Source organism: Moschus berezovskii, chromosome 8 (assembly GCF_049115385.1).
Source record: "Moschus berezovskii isolate FMDL1 chromosome 8, NW_MosBer_1.0, whole genome shotgun sequence".
Classification (NCBI taxonomy): Eukaryota; Metazoa; Chordata; class Mammalia; order Artiodactyla; family Moschidae; genus Moschus; species Moschus berezovskii.
In genome coordinates, this window is record NC_142467.1 from 15,537,396 (window position 1) to 15,561,905 (window position 24,510).

General features: G+C 42.2%; 1 protein-coding gene across 1 annotated transcript in view; it reads right to left on the reverse strand.

The window, feature by feature from the left end:
- Positions 1-24,510, reverse strand: part of RHOBTB3 (Rho related BTB domain containing 3) — an 84,756-nt gene that overhangs the window by 20,725 nt on the left and 39,521 nt on the right. The window contains exons 11-14 of the mRNA XM_088839287.1: positions 19,709-19,820; positions 14,640-15,005; positions 5,023-5,135; positions 1,550-1,670 (exon numbers count right to left, since the gene is read on the reverse strand). Coding sequence (XP_088695413.1) covers positions 1,550-1,670; positions 5,023-5,135; positions 14,640-15,005; positions 19,709-19,820 — 712 coding nt within the window. The remainder of the gene's footprint in view (positions 1-1,549; positions 1,671-5,022; positions 5,136-14,639; positions 15,006-19,708; positions 19,821-24,510) is intronic.

Sequence of the window (24,510 nt, forward strand, 5' to 3'; positions counted from 1 at the left end):
ACTGTCTGGAAAGCAAAGCCAAGGCTGGAGCAGGGCTGTAGAGCCTCCCCAGAGCCGTGACCACATTCCTCAGAGCTAGCTCACCTCACCGAGAGGACCTGCTTTCACCCATTCCTGCTCCTCTCTGCTCCTGACTCCCTCGGAGGCCTTGGGGGTTGAGCTGAGGAGGCTACAAAGGGCATTGGAGCAGCTGGCATGCAGTATCCACAGGCATTACAAGGGGCTCTTGCAGGTCCAGCCACTGCCACGGTGGGGGTGCAAGCAGGTGCCTGCGAAGGGTCGGTAGGTGGGATCACCAAAGAAAAGCAGGAGACTGAGAGGGTTCTCTGTGCCACTGCTCTCTTTTCTCAGTGTAACATATATTTTCATGCATTCCATATTCCCCATGAAACTCTTTTCAACAGGTTACACTAAAATAATAGTGTAAAACAGTAAAATAATATTTTACACTATCATTTAATAATATTGAAAAATGTTATTTTAAAATAATAGTGCAAAATAATATACAATATCATTAAAATAATATTGCAAAATACTAGTGTAAAATAATTGGTGTCAGTGCCTCCTATGCAAATTATAAGGTCAACTGTGAGCCTTTTTCTCTCCGAATCCCTTTTAACATAATTTCAAGGTCACTGACTGTCCCATTCTCAGAAGCCCACACTCACACTGCAGCTACTAACAGCCGCTTACCCAAAGGCACCTTGGTAAGTTTCCAATTCACTGTTTGTCTTGGCAAGTGACCAGAGTTAAAAGCAAAACAAATCTTCCTGGTGAACATTTTTAAAAAGTAAGGTACTGTTAGCTGCCATACATTTCTACCATAAAATTAAATTGTATCTTCCTTTTAGAAACAGCCCACCTGAACGTGTACTTAATTCGTTTGAAACAACTTTCCTAATTAAAGGTATTTCACAATTCATTTTTAAGACTATGCTTTCCATCTACGAAAGTGACAGAGTATGCAAGCGGATAACAATAACGGGCATTAAAAGAGCTCACCTTTATGAAAATTAGGTGGCACTACTTTCCAACAGAGCTAAAGAGCAGCGATAGCTCTGAGTGTCATTAAGAAGTAAACACAGTGATAACTGCAGACGCCTGATGTGAGCCAGGCACGACCCCAAGCAAGATTAAAAGGGAGAAGAGCTGAAAACATAAACTAGATGTAATGTTAAATGTTGAGGGGGCTAGTTTCAGATGATTCAAAAGCTACAATCTTAAAGAAACACACAAACAAAATACTCAAGTGGGGGACCTGTCACATCGCCCTATCCCCTGCTAGTCCCTAAAAGTTAGCGAAGCACTGGGTAACAACAACAAACCAAGGAAAACATAAATTTATTTTCTTATTTTAATAAAATTTTTCATTTCCCTAGAAAATGAAATTTTCTAGAAACTGCAGAAATTTGTAGAAATTCAAGTACTATTAATCTACATCCTACAATAGAGAATAGTCGTTCCTTCAACCAAACTACTCGAAGCTGAAACGGAAAGTTAAAACAAGAAATTAAAACAAATGATGAACTGTGTAAAAACTGAACCGTACCTTGTATTTCGAAGACAACATCAGCAAGCATTGGTTTATTAAGGAAAAACTTGAGGGAAGTGTTATAAAACCACAGAGGTTTTCTGGCTTGATAGGTTTTGCAGTTCCTTAGGCAATTAAACTATAAGCAGAAAGAAAAATACAAGAGGAAATATTATACAATATGCTTTGATAATGTGCTTAGAGAACGTGGAAAGCTCTGCCGTCTAAAGGAGTAATGATTACCTCCTGTATGGCATCTCTGGTCACAGTTTTCGTGGAAACCTACCCTCGAGAACTACATCTGCTACCTGTCAACGAGCAACGCTGCACTACGCAGCACTCACAGCAGTGAAGGAACTGGCTAAGTGAAAACTCTACAACGAGAAGCTGTGGGGCCCTGAATCCCCCTGGGCCTTTGTTACCTGGCAAACAGACAACAGTAGTGCGACCTCATAGGAACCCCTAATAAAACACGTTTGCATATACAACCTGCTTGTCTATTCACTAGTTAAGAAAATATATACACAAAATTTAATTTGCAATTAAGAAGACACATATTTTTCACCTATCACATCAAGTTCTACTGCTCACTAGATTCAATGTTAATACACCTGGGAGTGAGGGACTAATGCATCTTGATCTACAACCTTATAATTCTAAATATCTCTCCTGCCCACAGTTCTGATGGCTGGAATCTATCAAAGGCTGTCTGCATATCTCATCTGGAGCTCTAGAAACCCTGTCCCATGACCACACCAATCTGTCCTCTCCAAACTCCTAGCTGGAGCCTCCAGTTAACAGTGAAGAAGGCTGGGAGTCTCCAGCCTTTCTCTGCTCCCCACTCAGGATCTGGTGCTCTGTGTATCCTTTCTGAGATCCTTCAGACAATCCTTTCTGAAGGAAAGAACCCCAGGAAATGAGGGCCAGCCCCTCTTCCCTTCCTCCATCACCCATTTCCCTGGCTGACTCTCAGAACCTCAGGCTGGGTCAGAACTCTTGACCCTCTGCTCAGCGAGACAGGAAATTCAGAAAGCTTTATCTTTAAGAAATAACCAAGTGTACAACATTAGCAATAAGAATAAAAGGCACCTACTCCCCACTCTGAGTTAATCTACTAGGGTGGGAAGTTAAAAGGTTTGGTGGGAAGGAAAAAAAACCTTATCCTTCCTCTCAAAGAAGAACATACACTCCAGGATGATATCCATGAGCAAATCAGACAACCAACACAGGATTACACAACCTTGCTCCTGTAACCTAAGTTCTTACACAATATACTACAATACACACTGAAGGAACTGGGGGTGAGGACTTGGGGACTCCTACACGTAAAGGAGAGGAACGGTCAAAAAGCATAATCAGAACCCGAGGGCTAGCGGGGGCTTCAGAAATCAGTCTAGAGATAAACTAGGCATAGATGGAAGTTCTTCGTGGTTAGGATTGGTTAGAATGGTTCAGTTCAGTTCAGTTGCTCAGTCGTGTCCAACTCTCCGTAGGATTCAGTAAATCCTATAAACTGTGCCTGATAAACTATGCCCAGTTTATCCCTCATTTTAGAGAAAGCCCTGAGAAGACTTACTCAAAGCCACAGGTAATTTGTGGCAGACACAATTTAAACGGATTATTTCCTGATTCCCAATACTCAAAGAAGAGAGACCCCTGCGGAAGCACAGGAGGAAAGCACAGAAGAGCCCTTGTGTCCTCCTGTGCAAAGGAAGGATTTAATTCAATTCCATGGACTAAGTAAGACAGGCCCCAGCTTTCCCCTCCCTAAGAAGTTGTTTTATTCTTGCTATTCAAAGGAATGACTGTTCAGAATCCAACCCAAGGAAAAGCTCAGGTTTAGAACAACAGGCAACAGTTCTGTCCTAACCATTTAGGTAAAGGTTTTGGACTTCGCAGGTGGCTCAGATGGTAAAGCATCTGTTTACAATGCACGAGAACCAGGTTCAATCCCTGGGTTGGGAAGATCCCCTGGAGAAGGAAACGGCAATCCACTCCAATACTATTGCCTGGAAAATCCCATGGACAGAGGAGCCTGGTAGGCTACAGTCCATGGGGTCGCAAAGAGTTGGACACGACTGAGCGACTTCACTTTCACTTTATGAATTTGTACATCATGAATACATGTAAATGTATTTTAGGTATCAATATATAAAGATTATGAATCTGTATAACAGATTTCCTTGTCACCAAGCTTTTTCTTTTTTTGGGGGGAGGGGCCACACCACGTGACTTGCAGGATCTTAATTCCCTGACCAGGGACTGAACTCAGGGCACAGCAATGAAAGCCCAGAATTCTAACTATTAGGTCACAAAGAACTTCCAACTATGCCTTGAATTTGAAGAGAAAAAAAAAGCGAGGGCAGAAGTTTGGAGGGAATATATGTATTTTCACTGGTCTGTGAGCAAGCACATCTAGAGAACTTCTGAAAAGCAGAGTGCAAGTCTATAATGCCCATTTCTACAAAAGCATTATTTAGCTGAATTAGACTGTAAGAGCTACCAGCCTGCCATACACCTGCACAAGTGGCCAGCTCCTGTATACCTGCTTCGATGCGTTATTAAAACAAGAAAAGAACGGTCTTATCCTTAATTCCATATTTTGTTTAAAAAGAGATCATTTTTTTATTTAAAGAATAGTCAGGAATCTTCATAAAAATTTAGTGCAGTTTTGAAACATTAACTTAAAACGTTAATTAGGTTGTAGCACTGGCAGTCATATGCATAAAAAATTAAAGAAATAATCATTTTTCTTACATTTAACATAAACCTCTATCCTGCTAAGCAGGGCACACAACTTACCTTTTTATCTACTGTAGCCAATGTGCTTATCACAGAATCTGAAATAAGATTCTGGCTAAATTGTTTAATGTAGTCATCTTAAAAGTGAACAAATTTACTCTTAAGGCTCTTATAGACTCTGCAAAGTCTCAGTTACTAGAGTTTTCATGTGCTGTAGTTTATGACCATATACAAAGTCCATATTTCTATAATCTTTGAACCTAACATATGATTTTAACTGTATACTGGATGAGAAACAAATCCTCAGCTGTCCACCCAGTCAAGGAGATTTCTCGGAACTCTTGAAAAAGATGCACTGAAACTGCCATGCCCCTGAAAACTGTCTGGAATGAAGCTGTGAGCAGGGAGAGAGCATCGTCTCCCATAAGCCTGACTATAACGGGGCAAATTCGACAGCCTTCATTCTTAACATAGACTGCATATTCCCAGAGTCCCAGGGGAGCATCTCAGTGACCAGAATTCACAACCCAACATTTTAAAGACATGACTCATACATATTTGAATCCTTACATGAATTAAAATCAGAGATAGCAAGAACTCATGTGTTTATATTTAAACATTTAAACAGCAAAAAATATACTTAAGGAAAAAAAATACAAATTATCAACTTTCCTCATGACTCCATAGTATATTCACCTTAGTATACCAGTCATAATTCAGAGAAAGTAACTTAAAATAAACTGATTTACCTTTCCTGGTGTTTTTAAAATGCATTTAACTTTCTCAATTACATTTGAAACATCTCCAGAATCTTTCAATTTCTTCCTGATATCTTCTTCTAACTCTTCCCACTGGAAGGCACCTGTAAACAAATCAATATATATTGAATTTTTTGTTAAAGCAGAAAGAAAGATAAATATTTTACTGGGTACCAATGTTCCTTTTTCTTTTTTTTTTTAGTATTTTCTTTTAATTTTTATTATCAAACATATATTTTTGCAGGGGCTTCCCTGGCGGCTCAGAGGTTAAAGCGTCTGCCTGCAATGCGGGAGACCTAAGTTCAATCCCTGGGTTCGATCCCTGGGTCAGGAAGATCCCCTGGATAAGGAAATGGCAACCCACTCCAGTATTCTTGCCTGGAGAATCCCGTGGACAGAGAAGCCTGATGGGCTACAGTCCATGGGGTCGCAAAGAGTCGGACACGACTGAGCGACTTCACAAACACACATATTCTTGCAATTACACTAAAACATTAAAACAGCTCTCACATTAAAAAAAAAAGTTTCCCTTCACCTAAATTATTTCTCAAAAGCTGAAGTCTTCTTCCGGAACAGCTGCCACCTCTTTATATAACAGGCAATCAGCTAATGACAACAGCAACAGCTAGAATATGAGTTCCCATCACAAGAGGGCCAACACTCAACTTATTTACTTGCTCTGAGTAAGAGGCGGATTCAGTCCTTTCTAAGGCTGGATTCAGTGATACCAGTCATGAAGGGCAGTAACTACCATCAGGCAAAGGAAGAGAATGCATTCAGGTTTCATGCACTGTCAGGGTCAGATGAGGATGTTCCACAGCCAGTTCTTACAGAACCAACCGGAAGAAGAGAGCTGGATAATTTTCTGTAGAACTACACAACTGGGACATTAAAAAGAAAACAATCACCCCACCCGGTCCCTCTCTCCCTATTCACACCAACCCACTTTCAAGCCATCTCTTCCTAGGTTCACGTCATTCCTGTCAGCCCCTTTCCTATGTGTCTTACAGTCTCCTAGTCCAGGATCAGCAAAATGTCTCCCCTTCCCCCAAACACTTCTCTCTCTGGCCTACAGCAGTCTCTTACCCAGGCTTCCTACTCCCAATTGGCCTTTTCCACATCAAGTGAATCTTATTATCAATGCAGCTAAGTTTCCAAAAGTGCATTTCTGTAGAGATTACCCCAATCCAGCCCATCCCTTACAGACAGTCCTAAATCCTAAAAATACAACTTTAAGAAGATACGGAGTGGGTGGGCACAGTTGGGAGACCTAGGTTCTAGTTCTATCTCCGCCATTAACGACCAGTATGAATTTCTCTGATTTATCTCTCTGGGTAACTTGAGATCCTTTTCTATTTGCTCTTGATCTTTCTCTTCTGGTATTTCCCTTCAGGTATCCAGAGCTTTGCCAGGTGCCTTCAGGAATACTGGGGAGTGGAGAGGGCACAGAATGAACATTTACTGAACCAGTGAGATTAGGCAATTACCGCCAGGTTGTACCAAGGAGATCCAAAACTAGTCTTTTAGAGTCAGATTGGCAGTCCAGTTGCTCTCAGGCCTCATTATAGCTGAGCCCTGCAGCACGTGGCATCCTAGGCTATCTTAAACGTCTCCTTACCTGCCCTTCATGACTACTACAGTACATCCTGGGAGAGGGGTGGGGGAAGGAGAGTCCTCATTTGGGGCATTTGCTATTCTGTGGGGTACATGCTCCCACCATGGCCAAGTTCAATACAATAGCACAGAACACACCCTTAGGAACAGGTAAATACCACTGCCTCTCACACATCGGCTCTAGTTAACTCCAGGGCACCCCTGCCTCTTCTTACCTTTGAGCACTCTTTTTCTGACTTCACGGTTAGCTCTCCTCCCTCCTCAAAGTCCCCAAGGCATACAGTCTAGAACAAGCCTATGCTTTTTGTTTTCCTCTTCCTCAATGAATGATTTTTAACTTCAAGTCACATACTCTTTTCACAATCTGATGAATTCTCTGGATCACTGCTTCAGAAAATTTCCCATGCATACATAGCCATTAAAGTGTACATAAAAGAGAAGGATCCCTTAGAAGCCAAGGGACCTCAGCTCAAGAAAATTTGCTCTATGCCAGCGATTCTCACCCCTAGCTATGTATTACATTTACCTGGAAGATCTTTTATAAAATACCATTGGAGAAGGTCCCATCCCCAGACGGATTAAATTAGCATTTCTGGGGATGGGGCCCAGACATCAATTTTAAAAGCCTCCAGGAAATTCTAGTGTGCGTTGAGTGCTGATGACTATTGCTCCTTCCTTAGACATTTTACCCGCTATCAAAACCCAGGGTCAGTGGCACGCAGCAAACAGTACATGGAAGTAGTTTTGACTGGCACTCACACATGTTAAAGGAGAGCACAGGTATTGTTTCTTAAAAGTAAAGTTACATTAACTAACTAAAGAACACCTACAGAGTATCTCCATTCAGAAGAGTATCAGAAAGAAAACAAGCATCAAATCTAAGTGTATTAAGATTAGCAACAGGTAAATCCCTACAGGATATTAATCTGTTTGAGAACATACACAGAAAGATCCAATAACTGAAAAGAAAAGTAAGCCTAGGTTATAAGGGCACTCTAATGATTGGGTTCTTTTCATAATTAGAAATGCTAATCATTTTTGACACTTAGGTCCTAATAAAGCAATAATCAGACTGAGATTTCTTTTTTTGTGGTAATAACATTTAGTGTTATGCGCTAAGCTATGTCTGACTCTTTTGTGACCTCCTGGAGTGTAGCCCCCCTGGCTCCTCTGCCCACGGAATTCTCCAGGCAAGAATAGTGGAGTGGGTAGCCATTCCCTTCTCCAGAGGATCTTTCTGATCCAGAGATCAAACCCAGGTCTTCCGCATTCAGGCAGATTCTTTACAGTCTGAGCAACCAGGGAAGCCCCAATAACATTTAACATGTGTTCCATTTTCTTAACATAGTTTTAATGCACTACTGATAACAATAGGCATGGTACTGTATGTTACAGCAGAGCTCTAGATGTCATCCTACATAACTGATTGTGATTTTCTTTCACTTCTTAGAGCACTTATTTACTTAAGTCTTAGAGAGCATGATCTACCCATGTGCATTCAACTGTTCTTTTATGCAGTGCAGAAAAGAGCATATCACAGAATAATTTCAAGAGCTGGAGAAGACTACGCTCATTTCCACAAATTCATTTACCCTGGCAGCATTTCAATAAGTGAAGTGAAATTCTAAGGGCCATCTGTGGCAGGAAGAGCTCAAAGCTAAATTCTTGATGCTCTTACAAAGATTTCAATTGCTATCCATCTGAGATCCTGTGACTCAGGAATCTGCCAGCATAAAGGCTGTACAGAGTATCCCAAGAATGTTACAACTGTATGCCATTTAAGGATTACTCCTCAAGACCAAGAAACTGCTGGCCTCACTTTTCAGATTATTCCTTCTTTGGTGGTAAAGAATCCGCCTGCCAGTGCAGAAAACCCAAGAGACACGGGTTTGATCCCTGGGTAGGGAAGATCCCCTGGGGAAAGAAATGGCAACCCACTCTAGTATTCCTGCCTGGAAAATCCCATGGACAGAGCAGCCCGGCAGGCTCCAGTTCGTGGGGTTGCAAAGAGTCGGGCACCACTGAGCATGCACACACAATGTCAATGGTAGTCGTGAAGTACTCAGACATTATGCAATGTTAGCAGCTATCCAAGAGGAAATTAACATATGCACTTTCACTGTGTCTGTGTGCTCAGAAACTTGCATACAAAAATGAACAGAGGCCTTCATTATAGGGGTAAAGTGTTAACCAGAATATTAAAAGGCCCTTTCTAAATACAGGACTCAAATGTCCTTGGTAGACATGATATCTACAACATTTCACATCCCTAAAGGTTAAAAGAAAATTATAAAAAAAATTTTTTTTTAATTTATAAAGAATGTAGACATTCTTTGCCATTTGGTTCTTTTTTTTTTTTTTAAAGGAGGAGACAGGTTTAATAGGGTTTTTCAGCCCGTGTTTGCTCAGGGCAAACATTCCGGAACACGCCCTGTCATGGGTTCTGCCTCTGCCTCCCGGTCCAACTGATGTGAGCACAACCCGCTCCTGTCTTCCACGGTTCCCAACCTGACCCGCAGCTAGGCCTGGGCTGCGAGGAGGAAACCAGTGCGAAACTGGGTCTTAAGACTTGTGGTCTGTTCAAAAGTTGTTAGACGTTTGACGACAAAAAGACAAACAGGAAATACACAAGCCTAGTCTCTTAAGCCTCTAAGGTAAAAAAAAAAAAAAATTAGGTTTCAAATTTTAGTTTGCTTTAATTAAAAAAATATTTTTTTGAGATTGTTGTCTTTTTAAACACAGCGAACAGTATCACTTTTGCTTGAGTCTGAGGTTACACTGAGTAAATAGTTAAAGAATAATTATCAGGCACCTGCTGATGCATTAATTTCCTTTTACCTCAACCCACATCCAGATCTCCCTGCAGCCCCAGGCCAGGAGTCTGTGGCCAGTGTGTGCCTGGCACTACCTCTTGACTGGGTCACATGCAGACAAAGTTCAGAGCAGAAAGGTAACAGCTAAGTGTCAGACTAAGAAGCCCACGCCCTGAACTGGTTGGGGGTCTGCAGCTCAGCAAGCTCTCCATGTCATCACGCACCTCTGCCTTCTAGTCACTATTGCCAGGCTCACTTGGTTTCCACCCAACCACTAAGCATTCACTTTCCTCAACTTCAGGCAGGGGGTACAAGAATGCATGGACAGCTCCAGCTCCAGAGAGCTCTGTGTCAGTCAGCCTGGCAGAAGATTCCACTTTGGCTCTGTGCCCTGAGACTAATCACTGGGTTCCTCTTCAGGGCCTCTGGGCTGAATTCCAGGCCCTCATCCCCTGGCTGTGGTTGATGGTCCCAGTTCTACCAAGAGCAGGTGCTGCAGCAACTTGTGGTACAAAACGTCAGCATTGCTACTGGAAATGCAGACCCTCATGCATTCAAGGGATCAGATCTGATAGATAGAGTGCCTGCCAAGAACTATGGACGGAGGTTTGTTACACTGTATAGGAGGCAGTGATCAAAATCATCCCCAAGAAGAAGAAATGCAAAAAGGCAAAATGGCTGTCTGAGGAGGCCTTACAAATAGCTGAGAAAAGAAGAGAAGCGAAAGGCAAAGGAGAAAAGGAAAGATATATCCACCTGAATGCAGAGTTCCAAAGAACAGCAAAGAGAGATAAGAAAGGCTTCCTCAGTGATCAATGCAAAGAAATAGAGGAAAATAGAATGGGAAAGACTAGAGATCTCTTCAAGAAAATTAGAGATACCAAAGGAACATTTCATGCAAAGATGGGCTCAATAAAGGACAGAAATGGTATGGACCTAACAGAAGCAGAAGATATTAAGAAGAGGTGGCAAGAATACACAGAAGAACTGTACAAAAAAGATCTTCACGACCCAGATAATCACGATGGTGTGATCACTCACCTAGAGCAAGACATCCTAGAATGCAAAGTCAAGTGGGCCTTAGGAAGCATCACTACGAACAAAGTTAGTGGGGGTGATGGAATTCTAGCTGAGCTATTTCAAATCCTAAAAAATGATGCTGTGAAAGTGCTGCACTCAATATGCCAGTAAATGTGGAAAACTCAGCAGTGGCCACAGGACTGGAAAAGGTCAGTTTTCATTCCAATCCCAAAGAAAGGCAATGCCAAAGAATATTCAAACTACTGCACAATTGTATTCATCTCACACGCTAGCAAAGTAATGCTCAAAATTCTCCAAGCCAGGCTTCAACAGTACATGAACCAAGAACTTCCAGGTGTTCAAGCTGGATTTAGAAAAGGCAGAGATACCAAAAATCAAATTACCAACATCTGTTGGATCATTGTAAAAGCAAGAGTTCCAGAAAAATATCTACTTCTGCTTCATTGACTACACTAAAGTCTCTGACTGTGTGGATTACAACAAACTGTGGAAAATTCTTCAAGAAATGGGGATACCAGACCACCTGACCTGCCTAAGAAATCTGTATGCAGGTCAGGAAGCAACAGTTAGAACTGGACATGGAACAACAAACTGGTTCCAAATTGAGAAACGAGTATGTCAAGGCTGTATATTGTCACCCTGCTTATTTAACTTATATGCAGAGTACATCATGAGAAATGTTGGGCTGTATGAAGCACTAACTGGAATCAAGATTGTTGGGAGAAATATCAATAACCTCAGATAAGCAAATGGCACCACCCTTATGGCAGGAAGCGAAGAAGAACTAAAAAGCCTCTTGATGAAAGCAAAAGAGGAGAGAAAAAGTTGGCTTTAAATTCAACATTCAAAAAACTGAGATCATGACATCTGGTCCCATCACTTCATGAGAAATAGATGGGGAAAAAGTGGAAACAGTGACAGATTTTATTTTCTTAGGCTCCAAAATCACTGTGGATGGTGACTGAAGCCATGAAATTCAGCTTGCTCCCTGGAAGAAAAGCTATGACCAACCTAGACAGCGTATTAAAAAGCAGAGACGTTACTTTACCGACAAAAGTCCATTTAGTCAAAGCTATGGTTTTCCCAGTAGTCATGTATGGATGTGAGAGTTGGACCATAAAGAAAGCTGAGCACCGAAGAATTGATGCTTTTGAACTGTGGTGTTGGAGAAGGCTCTTGAGAGTCCCTTGGACTGCAAGGAAATCAAACCAGTCAATCCTAAAAGAAATCAGTCCTGAATGTTCCTTGGAAGGACTGATGTTGAAACTGCAACTCCAATATTCTGGCCACCTGATGCGAAGAACTGGCTCCCTGGAAAACACCCTGATGCTGGGAAAGACTGAAGGCAGGATGAGAAGGGGACAACAGAAGATGAGATAGTTGGACAACATGATCGACTCAATGGACATGAGTTTGAGCAAGCTCCAGGAGTTGGTGATGGACAGTGAAGCCTGGCGTGCTGCAGTCCCTGGTGTCGCAGAGTTGGACATGACTGAGCGATCAACTGAACTGATGCTCCACCAGGGCCCAACGAATCAGAATCTGCACATTAACAAGATCACCAGGTGACTGGCAGGTACTTTAATGTTTGAAGAGCACTGGTTCTGGTGACAGAGAGGCTGCAAGACCAACCACCTATTTTCAGAATGTTGGCCTTCCTTAGGCTGAGCTCCAGAAAAACAGTGCTTCCTAACTGCACTCCTGTCTTGCCTGCTCTTCTACCTTCCCACCATCACTAGAGAGGATCTTCCCAAAGCCCAGTCTGATCATGCATAAAGTTCTAGAACAGCTTCTCGAACAGCAAGAGCAGCTCCCAAGGGCCCTGCCAGCCTCATCTCCTTCCGGCCATCGCCTCCCACTCCATGCTCCACCCATGGAAACTACCTGTGGTTCCCAGGAAACAGCAGTCACCAAAGGTTAGATTTTCATTAGTGCAAGTTTCTCAACATACTCATTTCTCTCAAAAAAGCATTAGACAGTGAATATACGAACGACTTATAATGGGAAATCAACCCTGGGGAAAGGTACTACGGCATGAGAACTTTCTTCTTTTCTCTCCCGCTTTTCCCCATCTGTATGTATGAATTTTACAATTAAAAAAAAATTACTCCGTAGGAGAAAGATAAGCAGGTTCTGTCACTGGACATACATTTAGTTATTTTATTGCTACCATATTAAAGAGGATAGAACTGACCTCACAGTGTTCATGCGCCTTTGAAAGTATTTAATGGATATTGTGGGAAACATGCTGAATAATTCATGACTTCAACAGCAGACTCATTGAAAAGAAAAGCCAAACACTTCCATCATGGTTCTCTGACATATCATTAAAGACATTTTTTTCTTCTAACGTGTAAACATTTTGGTTTTTCAAAATTAGTCCTAATTCTGAACTGTGAAATTCTAAGTTTAAACATAAAAATCTGTTGTACTAAATGAAGTCTCTAGCTTATCTAAATTGTTCTCATAATGATTCACAGCTACTAGAGTCTACTCATTAGTTCAGCCTACACTTACAGAGAGGCTGCCATGCCGAAGGCACTGACTGTGCTGGTATGCTCTGCAGGGGTGGAATATTCCAAGCAAATATTCACTTGATGGATTTAAGACTTATATCACCACATTCAACTCCAATATGTATATTTGTAATCCACTTAAATCTGCAAGCTACAACTGTATCTTTCACAACCATTAACTTCTTAACTTGCAAAACTAAACACAACTGCAATGAAAAAAAGAAAAATCTTATCATTGAGCATTTGAACTGAACGGTATGCAAATCTCTGATGTTAAGAGATACTTTTTTCTCTATTTGCAAATATTTCATCAGTCTCCAATTCTGAAGTCGAAAAACAGATTATAAATGTTTCTCCAGACACGTTCCAGAGAATTAGCGACGTTAACCTCATAATTCATCAGCACATGGCTCCAAGCAGAAAAAGAAAATTAAAGAGAGAAATCTTCAGAAAATGTGTTCTTAGATGCTTACTTTAAAAATCATTTTACATCCATTCTTTTCTATTCTTAAATAGGACACTTAAACATGAGTGTCCAATTTATCTGCTAAAATGTTGTGCTTAGTTGCTTAGTCGTGTCCAATTATTTGTGACCCCACGGACTGTAGCCCGCCAGGCTCCTCTGTCCACAGTGATTCTCTAGGCAAGAATACTGGAGCGGGTGGCCATGCCCTCCTCCAGGGACTCTTCCCAAACTAGGGACTGAACCCAGGTCCTCTGCATTGCAGGTAGATTCTTTACCAGTTAAGTTACTCAGGAAGCCACCCTGTTAAAATAACTCAAATTAAAAAGTCTAATATTTAGAATATATGTGCTTTACTGAGCTTTTAAAAGGATAAGAAGAAAAACAATTGATAAGCTGAACCTTACAAAGATAAGAGCACAGAAGTAAATAAAGTAGTTTGAAATAGTCAGAGTCAAAGTTAATTAGATTTCAGTCTGAACTAACTTTAGATACTGTTTCTAGTTGCTAAACTGAATGCAATGATCATGGTAATCTCTCCCTTCAATTCCCTCCAAAATCTGAGTCAAACAAGAATAAGTAAGTAAAGACACTTATTTTCATATATATTTGAAGAATTATTTCTTTAAACTTAAATCAGACAATGAATTCTTGAATATTCAAAATGAATTCTGAATATTCTTTTAAGTATAATGGCTTCCCTGGTGGCTCAGATGGTAAGGAATTTGCCTGCAATGTGGGAGATCCAGGTTTGATCCCTAGGTCAGGAAAATGCCTGGAGAAGGGAATGGCTACCCACCCCAGTATTCTTGCCTGGAGAATTCCATGGACAGAGGAGCCTGGAGGGCTACAATCCATGAGATCGCAGAGTCGGACACAACTAAGTGACTAACACTTAAATAAAATACTAACATACTCGCTCAGCAGGAAAAGAGGTTACTGTTTCTACAGGTAGATGTAAAACCAAGGCAAGGAAACTTGTAAGGAGAGAGAAAGCTTGGATCAGTTCCTGTGGATAAAGCAAATATTATTTCGTTTACAATCTTCACCTCAGATAGTATGAAGAAGAGAAAGATTAAACCAACCGGCACACGTGAAGACCAAGGGCAGACTTCATTTCAAAAGCTTAAGAGGCTGTACCAGAACGATTAGACAAGATACCTGAATAAATGAAGCGCAGGATGTCTGCTAAACAAGAAGAGAAGAAGGCGTCTTTAACAATGACTCGTAAGGGTGGGTTGCCTGGAGACTCCTGGCTAGCACCTGGAAATGCAGGGTCTCTGTTTATAGAAAAGAGATCCTGGGTGGTTTGGATGATGCTGGAATCCTGAATGTCGGCAGGACTCTTCACGCTGAAGAGCAGCATGAAGACGTGGCTGACAGCGCAGAGAACGATCTTGTGGGCCTCGGCCACTTCCTTTAAATCCGGGCTGTAGAACACCACATCCACACACTGGCAGCAGCACAGCAAGTTGTTCAAGTCGGCGTTATAATGTGACGCTTCGGCCTTCAAGACAGGCATTTTCTCTGTTTCAAAAAAGAAAGTAAGAATAACAAACAGCTCTTCTGGGCTACAGACCCCCGTCAGTTCAGGTTTAAACACAACAAAATAATATATTTTTTTAATATTCTTAGGTTGAACCATAGGAAGTTGCCAATATTTGGCCATTTTGGACCCAGGAAAACAGCACCTTTTCTATAGCTTCATCTAATTATAATGACACAGGAATGACACAGATACACAGAAATACTGTGTTTACTTTTTATAGTACAAATGAAAAATGTACCGATGCCACAAAGAGCATTTCTTACTACGTGTGCCCCCGCATACAGTATTTCTCCAAATGCTAGATTTTAGTTATGTTGGCTCTCATCATCCTTCAACTGATAAAAAATTCAAGAAATTTCTGAAAGTTCTGAAGAGCCCAACCTCACATCTGAAGTTGTTTTCCTTCCAGAACAACTGAAGGCAGAGGAATAAATTGTTAAAACTGCAGCCTCTCAAAAGCCAGGGTTCAGAGTCTGGGACTCAATGGTTTAAAACCATCTTGACCATTTTATTCTGACGCTAAAGTTTGTCTTTCCCTCCAAGTAAAACATTATGCTGCTCCACAACCAACTTCTTCCTCTCGGCACACGTCAGGGAGACTGCTGGTCAGGCTCCATGATTTCCACAGGGGATGTAACCTTCCATTCCCTAGTTTGATCACTAAATTAGATTCAGTTCAGTTCAGTTGCTCAGTCATGTCCGACTCTTTGTGACCCCATGAATCACAGCACGCCAGGCCTCCCTGTCCATCACCAACTCCCGGAGTTCACTCAAACTCCATTGAGTCGGTGATGCCATCCAGCCATCTCATTCTCTGTCCTCCCCTTCTCCTCCCGCCCCCAACCTTTCCCAGCATCAGAGTCTTTTCCAGTGAGTCAACTCGTCGCATGAGGTGGCCAAAGTATTGCAGTTTCAGCTTTAGCATCAGTCCTTCCAATGAACACCCAGGATTGATCTCCTTTAGAATGGACTGGTTGGATCTCCTTGCAGTACAAGGGACTCTCAAGAGTCGTCTCCAGCACCACAGTTCAAAGCATCAATTCTTCGGCGATCAGCTTTCTTCACAGTCCAACTCTCACATCCATACATGACCACTGGAAAAACCATAGCCTTGACTAGACGGACCTTTGTTGGCAAAGTAATGTCTCTGCTTTTTAATATACTATCTAGGTTGGTCATAACTTTCCTTCCAAGGAGTAAGCGTCTTTTAATTTCATGGCTGCAATCAGCATCTGCAGTGATTTTGGAGCCCCAAAAAATAAAGTCTGACACTGTTTCCACTGCTTCCCCATCTATTTCCCATGAAGTGATGGGACCAGATGCCATGATCTTTGTTTTCTGAATGTTGAGCTTCAAGCCAACCTTTTCACTCTCCTCTTTCACTTTCATCAAGAGGCTTTTGAGTTCCTCTTCACTTTCTGCCATAAGGGTGGTGTCATCTGCATATCTGAAGTTACTGATATTTCTCCCGGCAATCTTGATTCCACCTGGTGCTTCTTCCAGCCCAGCGTTCCTCATGATATACTCTGCATAGAAGTTAAGTAAGCAGGGTGACAATATACAGCCTTGACGTACTCCTTTTCCTATTTGGAACCAAGTGTTCTTGCCTGGAGAATCCCAGGGAAGGGGGAGCCTGGTGGGCTTCCGTCTGTGGGGTCACACAGAGTCGGACACGACTGAAGTGACTTAGCAGCAGCCTCCATTAATTCAGAACATCGGCCCAGAGAACCACAGCCTAGGTCCTTATCATAGATCCTAATTGTGAACAGTCTGCTAACTTTCATCTAAAGCTACGCCGAGGAAAGGATGACCTGGGAAGGGTTGCCTAAATGATATACAATCATCGAAACCAGTACAATTCAGCCTGCTTCAGGAATAAAAACAATTCTTTATTATAAAGCAAAACTCTAGTCTACAAACTGGACAACATCAGGGTAAGCTGGGGGCCAGGCTCTTTCTGCCCTGTACCCTATCCATCCTCTTCTCTCCATCACCAGAGGCATCCTACAGATCCTGACTGTCTGAGAACAGTTTATAAAAACCATGTGCCCCAAAGCCCGGGATCGGTCCTTAGAAGAAGTCAGCACCAGCACAAACATGCACCCCGACGGGTTAGTGTGGACCCTGAGTCACGATCAGTGCGATGCCACAGCTCTCCCATGGGAAGGGCACACCTGCCCACTATCTCACCTGGTGGCCCCCAAAGACCCACAGGTTGTAGTGCTAAATGACCTGAAGAATTCTGCCATGTCTGAGCAACTCATATGTTTTCGCTTCTTGATTAACCAGAACTGAGAAATTATGCATCAGTATTATTGACTTGGCCATTCCTCACTCATCTTCGCATATAGGAAGTAATTAACGGCCCAGGGTTTGCTACGTAACAGACCACGTCACCCCTTTTACCCTGCACATCACAAAGTTCAAAGCCAATTTTATAGTCTGTACGTCCACATTTTTGGAACTGACTTCCCACACAAAATTACACTCCCTTGGCTTGTTCATGTACATTCACTCATTCACCAAATACTTATCAAATACAAACAACATCCATAATTACTCGATCTGAATAGAGTATTATTTTACCATTGCCTTTGACTGTGTGGATCACAATAAACTGTGGAACATTCTGAAAGAGATGGGAATCCCAGACCACCTGACCTGCCTCTTGAGAAACCTGTATGCAGGTCAGGAAGCAACAGTCAGAACTGTACCTGGAACAACAGACTGGTTCCAAATAGGAAAAGGAGTACGTCAAGGCTGTATATTGTCACCCTGCTTATTTAACTTATATGCAGAGTACATCATGAGGAACGCTGGGCTGGAAGAAGCACAAGCTGGAATCAAGATTGCTGGGAGAAATATCAATAACCTCAGATATGCAGATGATACCACCCTTATGGCAGAAAGTGAAGAGGAACTCAAAAGCCTCTTGATGAAACTGAAAGAGGAGAGTGAAAAGGTTGGCTTGAAGCTCAACATTCAGAAAACAAAGATCATGGCATCTGGTCCCATCACTTCATGGGAAATAGATGGAAAAACAGTGGAAACAGTGTCAGACTTTATTTTTTTGGGCTCCAAAATCACTGCGGATGCTGATTGCACCCATGAAATTAAAAGACGCTTGCTCCTTGGAAGGAAAGTTATGACCAACCTTGATAGTATATTAAAAAGCAGAGACATTACTTTGCCAACAAAGGTCCGTCTAGTCAAGGCTATGGTTTTTCCCGTGGTCATGTATGGATGTGAGAGTTGGACTGTGAAGAAAGCTGATCGCCGAAGAATTGATGCTTTTGAACTGTGGTGCTGGAGAAGACTCTTGAGAGTCCCTTGTACTACAAGGAGATCCAACCAGTCCATTCTAAAGGAGATCAATCCTGGGTGTTCATTGGAAGGACTGATGCTAAAGCTGAAACTCCAATACTGTGGCCACCTCATGCGATGAGTTGGCTCACTGGAAAAGACTCTGATGCTGGGAAAGGTTGGGGGCGGGAGGAGAAGGGGAGGACAGAGAATGAGATGGCTGGATGGCGTCACTGACTCTGTGGACATGAGTTTGAGTGAACTCCGGGAGTTGGTGACGGACAGGGAGGCCTGGCGTTTTGTGATTCATGGGGTCACGGAGAGTCGGACACAACTGAGCGACTGAATTGAACTGAACTGACTGATGACAAGATTATGCAATAAGTTCTGGTAGGTTGATATAATTTATTTTTTACTTTATTTTCCTCTAACCCTATATCATGAACATTTTCAAACAGTCAAAAACCTCAAAGAATGATACAATGAGCACACATATATCTTGCCCTTAAATTCTAAATTATTAACACTTTCCTTGTTGGCCTCATCCCTAAATTTTCTCTCTCCCCCTGTGTGTGTCCATCTCTCCTTCACTCACAAACCATTTAAAAGTAATTTGTAATCATCAGGATACTTTAGTTCTAAATACTTTCATATTTACTCATAACTCATATTTATCTCCTAAGAATAAGAACATTTTTCTGTTAAACACAATACTATTATCATATATAAGATAATCAACAGTAATCCCATAGTATCATCTAATTTCCCATCCATAATGAAATTTTACCCAACTGTCCCAAGAACATCTTTTCGATGCTTTTATGGAACCTGTATCCACTCAAGGTTCACGTGTCACATCTGGTTATTTCTCATTGGACTGTAATTCAGAGCAGCTCTCTGCCACACACACCATTCTTAAAAGAATCTATAGGTTCAAATTTTCAAGACAATAGTCCTCAAAATGTGATTTAGGTGCCATCTGCTTCATAATCATCTGGGAGTCTTATTTAAAAATCAGATGCATCGCCAGTTCATGGTGGATGCATGTTACAGGATGCTCGGGGCTGGTACACGGGGATGACCCAGAGGGAGGATAAGGGGAGGAGGGAGGTGGGAGGGGGGTTCAGGAGGGGGAACTCATGTATACCCGGGGCGGATTCATGTCAATGTATGGAAAAACCAACCAATATAATATTGTAAAATAATTAGCCTCCAATAAAAAAAGAAAATCAGATTCAGACTCCATCCCAGATTCACTGAATCAGAATGCCAGGTGAGTCCTGAACACTCTCGAATTTGAGAACAATTGCCCCCACGCTTTTGAAATGATCTGTGATAAATATCAACAGAACGTTTAGACACGGGCTAAGAAACGCACCTGGCTGTTCAAGCTGAGGTGGTCTAATTCCATGAAACGAGTTGCTCATCTTCCTTCTCTTCATTTTTTCACTTGTCTTCTGATTTAAGGCTTGGATCATGAAATATTCCAACTAAAACAGGAATCAAATGTTAATTAAAGCTCTGACAAAATTATGTATCCGACATGGTTATCTGGACCCAAATCACAGCTGCCAGTTCCATCAACATGTATGCCTTAGTCAGTGCTTTTCAATTTTTTTTATTTTTTAAAAAAATCTATCAAGTAGAACAGTCTGTGCCTTCTCTAAACACAAACTATCATTCAAGGAAAAAACTGTACTTTCTCTTGAATAATCAAGAATGCCAAGCAGTACATCCATGTGACTATCAATAACCATCTCATGGGCAACTATAACAACTAACACTAGAAAAATTCAAACCAAGAGATCTCTAGCTTTGGGTCACATATGCTCACAACAATTCGGAAAGTTCATATGTGCTCTGCTTTTTTTCCTGAACAAATTACTTTGAAACGCATCCGTCATTTCATAAGTTAAAAATCTTAACCACATGCATTTACACAGCTCTGGGCACGTGACACCTGAGGCAAAAGGACAAAAGAAGATCCACATACCACCTACCTAAATATTTAAAGGCTGCATATCAAGAAAATAAACTGTTAACATAAAATATATTCTATCCTCCTGCTTTGACAAGTATGTCATCATTTAAACTGGAAGGCCTGGTTCAGATGTAAATTCCGAGACTCAGAATTTCCTGCAGCACAGAGAGCGGGCACCTGACTCCTGGGACCCAAGACCACCCTTCTTCTCTCCGCCGGCCCACCCCACACTCCCCTACCTGAGGGCACTGGTGCCTGCAGGCAGACATCCACACCCACACAACCGAGGTCCAGCCACTCCCCTTCCCTATTCCTCATATCCGGTCACCGCTCAGTCACCTCTCAGGCCTCAAGGTGTACATTATCAGACATGTGGGCCACCTTCAGTAGATGGACCCAGGGAAGAGACTGGAACAGACTGGGCAAAACAGACTCAGCGCCAGCTGGTCAGAGGTTTTGGAGCATGGCCACAGCACAGAATGCAATGCTCTATGTTGATGGAAATGTCCTGTAACATCTGTGCTAATCATGGATCAGTAGGCACTAGCTAAATGTAGCTATGGAGGACCTAAAATGTGGATAGTGCACTTGAGGAACTGAATTTTTTATTATTATTTATGTATGTACGTGTAAGTCTCTTGAGAGACCCCTGGACGGCAAGGAGATCCAACCAGTAAGGAAATCAGTTGTCAATATTCATTGGAAGGACTGATGCTGAAGCTGAAGCTCCAATACTTTGGCCACTCAATGCGAAGAGCTGACTCATTGGAAAAGATCCTGATGCTGGGAAAGATTGAGGGCAGGAGGAGAAGGGGACAGCAGAGGATGAGATGGTTGGATGGCATCACCACCTCAATGGACTTGAGTCTGAGCAAGCTCCAGGAGACAGTGAAGGACAGGAAGCCTGGTGTGCTGCAGTCCGTGGGGTCACAAAGAGTTGGACACGACTTGGTGACTGAACAGCAAAAATTATTTATGTATGTAAGGACTGATGCTAAAGCTGAAACTCCAATACTTTGGCCACCTCATGCAACGAGTTGACTCACTGGAAAAGAGTCTGATGCTAGGAGGGGTTGGGGGTGGGAGGAGAAGGGGACGACAGAGAATGAGATGGCTGGATGGCATCACCGACTCGATGGACATGAGTTTGAGTGAACTCCGGGAGTTGGTGATGGACAGGGAGGCCTGGCGTGCTGTGTTCATGGGGTCGCAGAGAGTCGGACACGACTGAGCGACTGAACTGAACTGAACTGAAGGGCTTCCTGGGTGGCTAAGCAATAAAGAATCTGTCTGCAATACAAGAGACGTGCATTCGATTCCTGGGTTGGGAAGATTTCCCTGGAGAAGGAAATGGCAACCCACTCCAGTATTCTTTCCTGGAAAATCCCATGGACAGAGGAGCACTGAATATGAGATAGAAAAAGTGAAACAAGCTAGACAAAAGATCCTCACATAGTCCAGTTGTTTAAAAATAAACATGGCTGCTCATTAGAAACCTGTTTGGAACTCTGGTTAAAAAAAAAAAAAAGCACTACCTGGGCATTTGTATTTTTCAAAAAAATTCCAAGATAATTCTGATATACATCTGGATTTTTAAAAGTGATTACAGGTTTTTCTATTAAAAGGTAGTTTTGGAGACATAGAATTCTATAATTTTTCTGTTGGCCAATCATGATGCAGTGGTATTGAGTGAGTAATAGTTACACAATCACAACAGTAAAATATGTTTATCAGTTTTCACAATCAATAACCAGACAAAGAATAAAAGATAATTACAATTGCACGCCATAATGGGAACACAATTAAACTATCAATATCAAATAATTACATACAACCTGGGTGTCAAGGAGAGTGATGTGGTAAGTGGAAGTGCATACACGCACATGTTTTCATCTGCTTAGCTGGTCGATGTCTTTTGGTTGATGCATTTAATCCATTTACATTTAAGCTAATTATCAATATTTATGATTCTATTACTGCTTTCTTAATTGTTCTGGATTTATTTTCTGCAGGTAGGGATTTTCTTGGGCTTTCCTGATGGCTCAGATAGTTAAGAATCCGCCTGCAACTCAGGAGACCTGGGTTTGATCCCTGGGTTGGGAAGATTCCCTGGAGGAAGGCATGGCAACCCACTCTGGTATTTTGGCCTGGAGAATCCCCATGGACAGAGAAGCCTGGCAGGCTACAGTCCATGGGGTTGTAAAGAGTCGGACACCACTGAGTGACTCAGCACAGCACAGCACAGGGCTTTTCCTGTCTTGTTTTCTGCTTAGAGAAGTTCCCTTAGCAATTGCTGTAGAGCTGGTTCGGTGGTGCTGAATTCTTTTAACTTTTGCTTGTCTGGAAAGCTTTTGATTTCTCCATCAAATCTGAAGGAGAGTCTTGCTGGGTATAGTATTTCTGGTTGTAGGTTCTTCCCTTTCATTACTTTAAATATGTCTTGCCATTCCCTTCTGGCTTGCAGTTTCTGTTGAGAAATCAGCTGATAGCCTGAGGGGGGTTCCTTTGTATGTCATTTGACGTTCTTCCCTGGTTGCTTTTAATATTTTAAGTTTTGTCAGTTGGATTACTGTGTCTCAGTGTGTTCTTCCTTGGGTTCACCCTGTGTGGGACACTAACCCTAACCCTAACCCTAACCATGAGCTTCCTGGACTTGGCTCACTATTTTCTTTCCCATGTTAGGGAAGTTTTCAGTTATTACCTCTTCAAATATTTTCTCAGGGAAAGTCCTACAGAGAGTTCCAAACCTTCACAACAGTTGGGGCACTTCTTTGGTATTACTGTTCTCCAGTTTGTGGGTCACCCACCCAGCAGGTATGGGATTTAACTTTATCATGGCTGTGCCCCACCTTCTGTCTCGCGATGGCGTCTTCTTTGTCTTTGGATGTGGGATATCTTTTTCTGGTAGGTTCCAGTGTCCTCCTGTCAATGGCTGTTCAGCAGCTAGTGCTCTCGCAAGAGGAGTTGAGAGCATGTCCTTCTACTCCACCATCTTGAACGGAAGTCTCCTGCATTATTTCTAAATTAATTTAAATATAAATAGCCACATGTGGCTAGTGGCTACCGCACGGAAGGTGCAGGTCAGAAGGGGAGCTACTAGCTGCAGTGGGCACCTCCCCATGGATCCATCAGCTGGTGCCCCGGGGGGTGGGACACAACCAGAGGTGAGGCTTTCCAGAGCTCACGGGCACAGGCTGCCCTTGGCCAGGTCTGAGGGTAACACTGCACTGCTCTTCCTCCCTGACTGCTAAACACAAGATATTAATAGTGAAATGCACCTTTCACTCTGACATTAACACTCCATCCATAATCTTGCAAATACCACTGTTTCCTACACTCAAGGTCCCAGTTACATTTTACTATTCAAGGGTCTAAAGGAGACCATTCTCATCTTATTTTCATATTCTCATTGAGTCTTGAGTTAAGGCAAAAGGAAATCACAAAGCTTTTCTCTGGACTCTGACCACTTCTTTGATTCTCATCATGCCTCCAACACTAGGTGTCAGGAACACCGAGAAACGAGGGAAAAGAAGAGAACGTGGGAGCTGGGAAATGGGAAGAGTGATCCTGAGAACCTCAGGGTCAGGAACCTGGAAAGGGAGCCATGAGACCAAAGATGCCAAGCGCTCCATCTTCTCCAACAAATGAAACCAAGCTGTCGTTTTCCCTTTCAGTTCAGTTCAGTCACTCAGCCGTGTCCGACTCTTTGCGACCCCGTGGACTGCAGCACGCCAGGCCTCCCTGTCCATCACCAACTCCCGGAGTTTACTCAAACTCATGTCCATTGAGTCGGTGATGCCATCCAACCATCTCATCCTCTGTTGTCCCCCTCTCCTCCCACCTTCCATCTTTCCCAGCATCAGGGTCTTTTCCAATGAGTCAGTTCTTCACATCAGGTGGATTTCAGGGAAATGTAACATTCTTCAAACAAACTAAGACATATTTTTTTAAGCTACTATGATATAATCAGTTTGACAGGAAAACTAGATTTCACCCCTCTCTATCTTTCTACCCACTACTTACACTATAAACAAGACAAAAGTTTCTCACAGTCACTGATAACATCAATTGTGAAAGTATTTTCTTTAATGCTATATTATTAATGTTTCTTTCCATTACTGAGTTAATAACAGTCATATATATGCGACAGAAATCAAAGCTATTATATTGAGCTCTTATTTCATCTTTGGCTCTTATTT